This window comes from Jaculus jaculus, chromosome 2, assembly GCF_020740685.1.
Source record: "Jaculus jaculus isolate mJacJac1 chromosome 2, mJacJac1.mat.Y.cur, whole genome shotgun sequence".
Taxonomy (NCBI): domain Eukaryota; kingdom Metazoa; phylum Chordata; class Mammalia; order Rodentia; family Dipodidae; genus Jaculus; species Jaculus jaculus.
This window is the reverse complement of record NC_059103.1, coordinates 75,353,584-75,365,005: the sequence shown is the minus strand read 5'-3', so window position 1 is coordinate 75,365,005 and position 11,422 is coordinate 75,353,584. Positions and strand designations below refer to the sequence as shown.

Genomic DNA, 11,422 nt, shown 5'->3' with positions numbered 1-11,422 from the left:
GGTCACTGATTTTTTTAATCCTAACAAAAGTGCAGGTTTTTCTGACATATTTTAAATATTAGACTTCTAATATTACATTAAGGTATCTATTAGATATTAAATAATACATAATAGATTAACAAGTTATTAAACCAAAGGACTACTAGGCTACCAATTTGATTTCTTCCTTTTTATTTTTTCCTGTCCGTTTGTTTACTTTGGTTTTTTGAGATAGAGTCTTACTCTAGCCCAGGCTGACCTGGAATTCACTATGTAGTCTCAGAGTGGCCTTGAACTCACAGCGATCCTCCTATCTCTGCCTCCTGAGTGCTGGGATTAAAGGCATGCACCGCCACAACCAGACTTTCCTGTTTTTTTTCTAGATGAGTGTCTTGTTAGCATGAACTAGCTTCCAACTCTGATCATCTTGCCTCTGCCTATCAAGTGCTGGTTTGTGCCATTACACCTGGCTTCTACTTACCCATTTAAAGATGATGCAATATACTAGAGATATTAGTAACTTTTCAGCATTATCTAGAAGCTCAGTACATTAGACTGATTTCCTTCCCATGGTTATCTGATGAGATTAATATATAATACATGATATTATTAGTTTTTGAATTTGATTTTGTTCATGTATAATTCAAGTTATCATGGGATCTCCAAATGTTTCTGTTAATATCACTAGTGCAGGTTGGGCATGGTGGCGTTTAAGTGGCAGAGGTGGAAGACTGCTATGAATCGAGGCCAGTCTGAGACTACATAGTGAATTCCAGGTCAGCCTGGACTACAGTGTGACCCTACCTCACAAAACAAACAAAAAATAATAATAATAATAATAATTGCTACAGATGTAAGTACAACTGAACAGAAGACAACCAAAAAATATTCCCATGGATAAAGTGCTCCTTTTTTAATATGAGGGTAATTTGTGGAAAATTAAAGGGGGATTTAAGAATGCTTTTTGAGAAATAACAGCTTCAGGTAGGCTATTATGAGGAAGATAGCTATCATACAAGCCAATGCCACGTGATTCTTCCACAGTCCCCAAGGAGAGATATCAATACCCTGGCTTATCAAGTATTCTTCACCAGTACACCTGAAATTAAAAACACACAAACAATAAATAAAAACATCATTTAAACATCTTTTAGATATTATACAGTATATTTAATACTGGGTGTCCAAGCAAATCATTTTGCTTCATATCTAAATGCTTACAATTTACCAGGTAATATGCTAAGCAATTTGTACCTATTTCATCTTAACTAATCTTTAAAACAACCCAAAATGGCATGCCAGGCCCTCCTGTCACTGGAAAGAACTCTAGATGCATGTGCCACTTTGTGTGTCTGCCTTTACATAGATACTGGGGAATCCAACCTGGGCCATCAGGCTTTCCAAGCAAATGACTTTAACCACAAAGGGAGGCCCAAACTTGTCATAGGTAAAGATGAAATTTTCTCCTCCAGAATAAATGTGAAGTTACTTAATAAATATATCTCCCCTTTGAAGAGAACAGACAAGTTTCAAAATTAATGGTTCTGAGAAGGCTAGAAACTTGTTTCAGGGTATTAGAGTGTAAACTTGGCCAAGTTTGTTAAACATATTTCTTTCCCCCTTTTAGATGTGTATAATAGTCATGCCAAACACAAAAACCAAAGAAAATATAAAGACAAACCTATCAGGATAACATCAGATTACTCAATACAAACTTTAAAAGCCAGAAGGGCTTGGAATGATGTACTCCAAATCCTAAAAGATAACAATTGTCAACCAAGATTACTTTATCCAGTAAAGCTACCCATCCAAATTGATGGATAAATAAGGATATTACACAACAAAAACAGGCTAAAGGAATATATGACCAGTAAACCAGCTCTACAGAAAATATTTGAAAGTATCCTTCACACTGAAGAGAAAGCAAGGCACACATAAGAGGAAACAGGAAAAAATAAACCATACTCAAATAATAGTTAATACAAGATAATAAAGGGAACATAAAAAGTACTACAAAACAAGAAGAACAGCAAGAATAAATGCATACTATTCAATAATAACTCTTAGTATCAGTGGCCTCAGTGCCCAACCAAAAGACACAAGCTTGCAGACTGGATTAAAAGGTAGGATCCTTCTGTTTATTGCTTCCAAGAAACTCACTTCTCCATAAAAGACAGACACTATCTTAGGGTAAAAGGATGTGAAACAGTATTTCAAGCAAGTAGCCCTATGAAGCAAACAGGTATTGCTATCCTAATATCTTACAGGACAGACTTCCAACCAACATTAGTGAGGAAAGATAAAGAAGGTCATTTTAGCCAGGCGTGGTGGCGCATGCCTTTAATCCCAGCACTCGGAAGGCAGAGGTAGGAGGACTGCTGTGAGTTCAAGGCCACCCTGAGACTACATAGTCAATTCCAGGTCAGCCTGGGCTAGAGTGAGACCCTACCTTGAAAAACCAAAAAAAGAAAAAAGAAAAAGAAGGAAAAATTCAACAGGAAAACATTACAATTCTAAACATACATGCACCTCCTAACATGGATGCTCCTAATTTCATAACATAAACACTATTAGATTTAAGATCACAGATGATACCAAAAACAAATTAGTCCTTGACTTAAATACCCCACTCTCATCAATTGACAGGTCATCCCAGCAAAAAGCAAACAGAGAGATCTAGATTAAATGATGTCATAAGAGAAATGGCCTTAACAGATATCTATAGAACGTTCCATCAAAATGCTACAAAATACACATTTTTCTCAACAGCAAATCAAACATTCTATAAAATAAAACATATATTAGGACATAAAGCAAATCTTAACAAATAGAGGGAAATTGAAATTATTCCTTATACTCTGATGACAAGGGGATTAAACTACAAATCATCAACAAGAAAAACTACAGAGCATACACAAAATCATGGAGACTAAATAGTACACTACTGAATGATGAATGGATCATTGAATAAATCAAGAAGGAAATCAAAAAATCCATAGAATCAAATGATAAGGAGAACACAACTTAGCAAAACCATTGGGATATAATGAAGGTAGTCCTAAGAGGGAAGTATACAGCCTTAAGTACCTAAATCAAGAAATAAGCATGTTTGCAAGTAAACAATTTATGCTTCACCTTAAGGTCTTAGAAAAAGAAGAACAAGGCAAACAAAAATCATTAGAGGGGAGGAAATAATAAATGTTAAATAAATCATTATTATCATAAATTATTATATTAAATAAACATTTTAAGAAACAATACAAAGAATCAATGAGGACAGATGTGGTGGTGCATGCCTTTAATCCCAGAACTTGGTAGACAGAGGTAGGAGGTTCACCAGTGAGTTTGAGGCCACCCTGAGAATACATAGTGGATTTCAGATCAGCCTGGGCTAGAATGAGACCCTACCTCAAAAAAAAAAAAAAAAAGAAAAAAGAATCAATGAAACAAAGAGTTGGTTCTTTGAAAGGATAAACAATATTGATAAACCCTTAGCAAATCTAACCAGAAGTGAGAAGAGATACAAATTAATAAAAACAGACATGAAAAAGGCACCATTACAACAGATACCAAAGAAATTTATAAAATCATATGGACATACTTTAAGAACATATACTGGCCGGGCGTGGTTGCGCACGCCTTTAATCCCAGCACTTGGGAGGCAGAGGTAGGAGGATTGCCATGAATTCAAGGCCACCCTGAGATGACAGAGTTAATTCCAGGTCAGCCTGGACCAGAGTGAGACCCTACCTCGAAAAACCAAAAAAAAAAAAAAAAAAAAAAAAAAAAAAAAAAAAAGAACATATACTGCTCTAATTTTGAAAATCTGAAAGAAATAGATGATTTCCTAGATTTATATGACCTACCAAAATTAAGTCAAGATGAGATAAACCATTTAAATAGACTTATAACATATATGGAGATCCAAGCAAATATGTAAAAAAAAAAAAAAAAATCTCCCAACTAAAAAAAGTCCAGGCCCAGATAGATTCAATGGTGAATTTTACCAGACTTTCATGTAAGAACTAACACCACTGCTTCTCAAACTTTTCCATAAAATAAAAAAGGAAGGAATTCCACCAAACTCCTATGAAGCCAGCCTCACCCTGATACCAAAACCAAAGATAGAACAAAAAAAGAACATTACAGACCAATTACCCTCTTGAACATAGATGCAAAAATTCTCAACAAAGCTGGGCATGGTGGCACATGCCTTTAATCCCAGCACTGGGGAGGCAGAGGTAGGAGGATCACTGTGAGTTTGAGGCCACCCTGAGACTACATAGATAATTCCAGGTCCGCCTGAGCCAGAGCAAGACCCTACCTCAGAAAAAAAAAAAAATTCTCAACAAAATATTAGCAAACAGAATACAAGAATACATCAAAAAGATCATTCACCTTGACCAAGTAGGCTTTATCCCAGAGATGAAAGTATGGTTCAACATATACAAATTGATACATGTAATACACTATATAAATGGACTGAAGGACAAAAATCACATGTTCATCTCAATAGATGCAGAAAAGGCATTTGACAAAATCCAACATCACTTCATTTCATGGTAAAAGTCCTATAGAAACTGGGAATAGAAGGAACATAGCTCAACATAATAAAAGCTATTTACAACAAACCTAAAGCCAACATAATACTAAATGGGGAAAAACATGAAGCTTTTCCACCAAGATCAGGAACAAGACAAGGGTGCCCACGATCCCAAATTTTATTTAATATAGTACTAGAAGTCTTAGCTATAACAATAAGACAAGAGACACTCATAAAAGGAATGCCAATTAGAAAGGAAGAGATCAAATTATCATCATTTGAAGATTATATGATTCTATACATGAAGGACCCTAAAGTCTGCCAGAAAACTGTTAGAGCTGATAAACACTTTTAGCAATGTAGCAGGATCCAAAATAAGTACACTGAAATCAGCTTTCCTATATACTAACAACAAACATGCGGAGGGTGGAATCAGGAATTACTTCCATTCACAACTGCTACAAAAATAAATTAATTAATTAAGTACCTTAGAATAAACCTAACTAATGAAGTGAAGCATTTCTACAATGAAAACTTTAAAATACTCATATGAGAAATTACAGAAGACATAGGAAATGGAAAGATATCCAATGTTCTTGGATTGAAAGAATCAATATTGTGAAAACGTCAATCTTACCAAAAGCAATCTATACATTTAATGCAATCACCATTAAAATTCCAATGGCATTCTTCACAGAAATAGAAAAAACATCCTAAAATTCATTTGTAAGCACAATGAGTTTTGAATATACAAAAGAATTTTGAGGAACAAAAATAAGGCTAGTAGTACGACCATACCTGATTTTAAGCAATATTACACAGCCATAGTAACAAAAACAACATGGTACTGGCACAAAGACAAGTAGATCAATGGAATAGAGGACCCTGATGTAAATTCAGACAGCTACAATCATCTGATTTTCAACAAAAATATTCATTGGAGAAAAGACAGCCTCTTTAACAAATGGTGCTGGGAAAACTGGATATCTGTATGTAGAGGGATGAAAATAGATCCTTATCTCTTTCCATGCATAAGAATCAAGTCCAAATGGATCAAAGACCTTAATATCAGACCTGATATTAATATCAGACCTGATATTAATATCAGACCTGCTAGAGGGAAAATCAGGAGAAACCCTTCAACATACTGGCATAGGGAATAGCTTTCTGAATATAACCCCATTTTCTCAGGAAATAAAACCATTAATTATTCAATGGTACCTCATAAAATTATAAAGCTTTTGTACAGCAAAAGGATACTGTGAATAGAGCAAAGAGACTGCCTACAGAATGGAAGAAAATATTTTCCAGCTACCCATCTCACAGAGGATTAACATCCAGGATATACAAAGAACTCAGAAAACTAAATAATAAGAAATCCAACAACCCAATTAAAAACTAGGCTGTGGAACTAAATACAGAGTTCTCACTGGAAAAATACAGATGGCATATAAACATCTAAAAAAATGTTATACATCCTTAGCCATCAGGGAAATGCAAATTAAAACTACTTTGAGATTCCATCTCACTCCTGTCAGAATGGTTATCATCAAGAAAACAGATGGCAATAAATGTTGGCAAGGATGTAGATAAGAAGAACCCTTTTACACTGTTGGTGGGAATGTAGTCTGGTATAGCCATTGTGGAAATCAGTGTGGAGTTTCCTGAGACAGCTAAAAATAGATGTACCATATAAGTCAGCTATAGCACTCCTAGGAATATATCCCAAGGACTCTTCTCACTACCTTAGAGATACTTAGACAACCATGTTTATTGCTGCTCTATTCACAGTAGCTAGGAAATGGAACCGGCCTAGATGTTCCTCCACTGAGGGATGGTTAATGAAGATGTGGTACATTTATACAATAGAGTACTATTCAGAAGTAAAGAAATATGAAATTATGAAATTTTCAGGGAAATGGATGGATCTTGAAAGGAATATATTAAGTGAGATAATCCAGAAAGCACACATCAAATATTCTCTGTCATATGTGGACCCTAGCTACAAAAGTTTAGACTTGTGTTTGAGTTGGAGTGAAAAATTTGGAGCAGAGGCCGTAAGCTAGAAAAGGGATATAAGGGAGGGAGGTCCGGGGGATGAATGAAGGGGATGGCATGGTGTATAGTAAGTACATGAACAGATTCCTGGGGTGGAATGGCCTAAGTGAGGTCAGGGGAAGCAACTGAGTAAAAAGGTAGGGAGGGTTAATCAAAATTCAAGATATTGTGAATAAGCCATATGAAAACCTAGTTTTTTAGATAGTGGCACAACCAGAAGCCTTAGACAGTTACTAGAAAGTTTTCAGTTCCAGGCATGGGATACCTTCCAGTGAGTTGTTGGCCAAAGAGGTCCTTGATGCCCCGAAAACATTACAGGCTTTTGCCAAGGCTCTTCGTTTCCTACCAGAAAGAGATGGTAAGACCCTACTGCTTAAGACTCCACATGCCTGGGCTGTAAGGTCACTGAGAAGTCAGTGGAGCTGAGCTGAAAACCTCTTCCCTATATACCAGTTGACAGAAATCTGGAAAAAGCTGCACTACATGTGGCTCTACAGGAGCTAGAAATCATCAGTGGTGGAAAAAGTAGACACTGCAAGCCTCAAGTTTGGCAAGCCAGGCCAAATGACCGAATGGGTGTAATAATGGCATGTCTGTTATGGGGAAACCAACTACTCTCTCATTGGACTGGAGGCCTGCTGTATGATGCATGCCTGGTACTGAAAACCTAATTAAAATACTATGATGGGGAAGGTCATGAGCCTTAGGAGTGTAATGCCTGCTCTTGTCTGGCTAAATGCATATATTGTACTCACCAAACTTCCCTGAATGTTCATACATATTAATACTACTCTCAATTTTGGTTAGAGAAGCTTCTCTTTTCAGATGACAGTGACCTCTAGTATGACCCAAAAGGCAACATAGTGCTAAGAAGTGACAGGATTGTTCAGCCCTGAAACATCTCTACTGCACCCTTCACAGCTCAGGATCCAGTGAAGAACAGGTGGCAGAAAGAATGTCAGAGCCAAAAGAAGGGTAGGGCTCCTTACATACAATGCAATCATCCACATAGAAATTGGCCTCAATATCCATGACCTCACAGTACCAAGAACTACTTTCACAAGACCCTCATAATACAAGGGAAAGATGATGACATCAAAATAAAAGAAAGGCTAATGGAGAGAAGGAGGGGATATGATCTTATGTAGATTTCTAAAGGGGAATGTGGGGAAGGGCAGGGAATTATGGTTTATTGTCTGTATGTATGGAATTTGTCTATATAAATAAAAGAATAAAAGGGCTGCAGAGGTGTCTTAGTGGTTAAGGCACCTACCTTCAGAACCAAAGGACCCAGGTTCAATTCCCCCAGTACATACATAAAGCTGGACATACAAGGTGGTGCATGTGCATCTGGAGTTTGTTTGCAGCAGCTAGAGGCCATGGTGTACCCAGTCTCTCTCTCTCTATCTGCCCCCCCAAATAAATAAATCATTTTAAAAAGAAGAAAAAGTAAAGCTCATTTCAAATTGCAAAAATGTATATGAAAGGATCTTTTAAAAGTCCCAAAACAAACAACACATAGAAAACTTTTTCCTTAATTGCTTATGTGGTAAATGCATGTGCATGTATCCTTGCAGTGGCCCATGTGCTTGCATGTGGTGGCTGGAGCAGAATGTCCAGTGTTATGCCCCACACCCTCCTGTCATTTCTGTTGGAGCAGAAGTCTCTTAGTGATTCTGGAACTTACTGGCTTTTTTTTATTTTTGAGAATTCCAGTGATGCTTCCTTATGGGACTGGAGTTATAGGCATGTATGACCTCACTCAGCTATTTATGTGGGTTCTGGAGATTCAAATTTAGGCAGTCTTGGGCCCCCTTAAGCACTCATGCTTGATCATAAAGCATATAATTGCTGAGCTATCTCTCTAGTCCAATATGAAACTTTTTTCCACATAATATACAACTTTGACCATGGTAAACTGCAAAATTTGTACAGCATATTCACAAACATAAATGCACAATGGCTCACTTTACAGATTGGAAAACTAAGGTTCAAAACAGTTTATTGACTACTTCTAAGCCTGATAGAATTTGTATATCACATCACAGTAAGAAACAAACTTATTATGATATTGTACACAAATTTACATTGCATAGCTGTTACCACAGGTACTGTTGTCTACTGTTGCATTGAGTCCTGGACAGAAATTTTGTCCTAAAAATTCATTATGTTGTAAAGCCTGTAATCCAAGGGAGAATAAGTTAAGATTAGTAGTTTTAAACTTCAAAAACTATCCAAAGAATTATTATAATACCTACATTTATTTTTTAATTTTTAGTTCCAAACAAAATATCAAGCTATCTCTTTTCACGCCAAAGCAGCAAAAGTTGGTTTCCCTGTCAATTAAGATGTTTAACATTGAAATGTGCTTTCAATTGGCCAGAGGGGAAAACCTCTGAAGAAATTATCCCATAGACACCCTTTTTATTTTATAACCCATAAAAACTATAATTAAAATGAAACACTGCTGCTCAATGAAGATTGTTAATTTATAGTAACAACCTTTTCTTGTTAGTTTTCATCAAAATCAGTTGTAATTATGGGAGTCAAAAACTTGATTATACTGTACTAAACACAGTAGTTTTCTCTGGAGATGATTAGCTTACTAACACCAATATAGCTATGATCATATTGTTTGTTTCTCTCATTAATCTTCCTCTCAAGATAAATTATGTATTTTAGTGTCTTAGCTTCTCATTTGCTACCTTATTGAACAGAAACACTGTATGTTTTTCAAACTAGTCAATCTTTCCCCTTTACAGTAAGATTTCTTCCCATCTTTCATCTCCCTCAAATAACAGAGCAAATGTGGAAAACTCCAGATCACTTACTGACTTGGACCAATCAAAGCTAATAGGAAATTATTATGCATTGCTCCTGAAGGAAATTAATGGACAGGAGAGAAGCATGGCTGAGGAAATGGCTTGATTGGTCTTCATGTCCCCAGCTTGGAAATCCAATCCCAATGGCAGACAAGGATAACTTACTGTGAAACCATATCGAGGAATGCTGAAGTACTGAAGCCAGGACAACCAAGGCTCAATGGTTCTGAGATTCACCAAAAGTCCAGAAAAAATCTACAAGATATAAAAACTATGAGTAAAAATCAGTCTAATAACTTCATGAGTTGAGACAAGACTCTCTTCAAGTAGACAAGTGTGGTGATGCATGCCTATAATCAAATCATGAGGGAGGGTGAGGTAGGAGTATCATGAGTTTAAGGCCAACCTGGGCTACACAGTAAGACTCTGTCAAAACAAACAAACAAAAAATTCCTATGACCTGCTAAACATTCTGCTAAGGCCAAGGTCTGGTGAAATTCTTTCCAATTATTCTTATTCTATACCCTCCTTTGTATGTGTACAATTTTTCAGAGTTAAGACTGTTTATGACTTGAAAGGAAAAAATTACCTACAATCAATATTATATATTCATAGTAAGTATATCCATGACTAATAAAAAAGAAATAAAGAAGCAAAAAAGCCAAAAAAAAATCATATTCAACTTTTTTGAAGACCCTTAATGGCCGAAACTATGGCTTCAACTTTCTCTGTTACTGCAACAGAAGATTAAGAAGTACAGTTGTCCCTCAGTCTCTATGGGGATACACTGGTTTGAAGGCCCAACACACATACTAAACTCTGCCAATATACAAGACTCTTTTGTTTGTTTTGAGGAAAAATCTCACTTGAGCCTAGACTGACCTGGAACTCTGTCTAGAGTCCAAGCTGGCCTCAAACTCACAACAATGCTCCTACTTCAGCCTCTCAAGTACTGATATAAAAGTCATGCACTATCATGCCTAGCCAAGTCTCTTATTTGTAAGATGGCATATCCTGTATATTTAAAGTCATCTCCAGAGTGTTTATGAGATCCAACATATTGTAAAGGATAAACAGTTGTTTTATGTAGATTATATGTATGTATTTGTTTGTTTGACAAGATTTTTGTTATGTAGATCTGGCCAGCCTGCAACTTGCTATATAGATGAGGCATGACTTGAATTTACAGGTCTTCTTGCCTCTGCCTTCAGAGTACTAGGATTACAGGCATGAACATTCCTGGATTATACTCTGTTTGGAATGACAAGGGGATAAAGTGTACTAGTACAATATATACACATTTTTTTTATTTAATCCTTAAACATGGAGATTAGATTGCATTGATGACTCTATTCTTGCAATTAATATGTTCTCCTCCCCGCCTTCAATAATTCTAGCAAAAAAGGAATATACCAGAACAATTCTAAGTCTCACATGTCAGTCTACATCCATAAATAAGATCTGTTATTTATAAGGTTCTATAATGTAAGCTTAAAATAACTCCAATATTAGCACTGATAAAGGGTATGATGAGCTGAAGTACAGCAGAAAACATGGCCAATATCTCTACTTAAATCTACCTAAAAAAAGAATCACAATAGAGATGCCAGAAACAGACTGCTTGAGGTAAACAAGAGGAAGCAATGAGGTTCACATAACACATGCCCTAACTTGTACTAAGAAAACTGGGATATGCAAGGCAATGGCAGTGTTGTTGTGTTGCTGGTGTGTATGCATGTTTATTATTATGTGTGTGTGTGTGTGTTGCATAATGTATGCACGTGTGTGCGTGCACCTCATATGCACAAATGTGTAAGACACACAACATTGGGTAACCTCTATCACTTTTTTGTTTTGTCTCTTCAAGATAAAGTCTTTCTCTGAAACCAGAGCTGCTGTTTTCATACAGAATGGCTGACCAGCAATCCTAGCCATGCCCGGATTTTTACATGGTTACTGGGGACCAAATTTAGGTCCTCATGCTTGCTAAGGAAATGCTCTTACCTACTAAGCCATCTTC

At 36.4% G+C, this 11,422-nt stretch overlaps 1 protein-coding gene across 3 annotated transcripts in view; it reads right to left on the bottom strand.

Moving 5' to 3' along the window:
• Nucleotides 1-867: 867 nt before the first annotated feature.
• The window catches only part of Abcg2 (ATP binding cassette subfamily G member 2 (Junior blood group)), a 192,124-nt gene continuing 181,569 nt past the window's right edge, over nt 868-11,422 (bottom strand). For all 3 annotated transcript variants that reach the window (XM_045144048.1, XM_004665419.2, XM_045144049.1), the window contains 3 exons: nt 9,568-9,657; nt 8,668-8,759; nt 868-1,078 (listed from right to left, as the gene is read on the bottom strand). In XM_045144048.1, the coding sequence (XP_044999983.1) occupies nt 931-1,078; nt 8,668-8,759; nt 9,568-9,657 (330 nt within the window). In that variant the 3' untranslated portion in view covers nt 868-930. The remainder of the gene's footprint in view (nt 1,079-8,667; nt 8,760-9,567; nt 9,658-11,422) is intronic.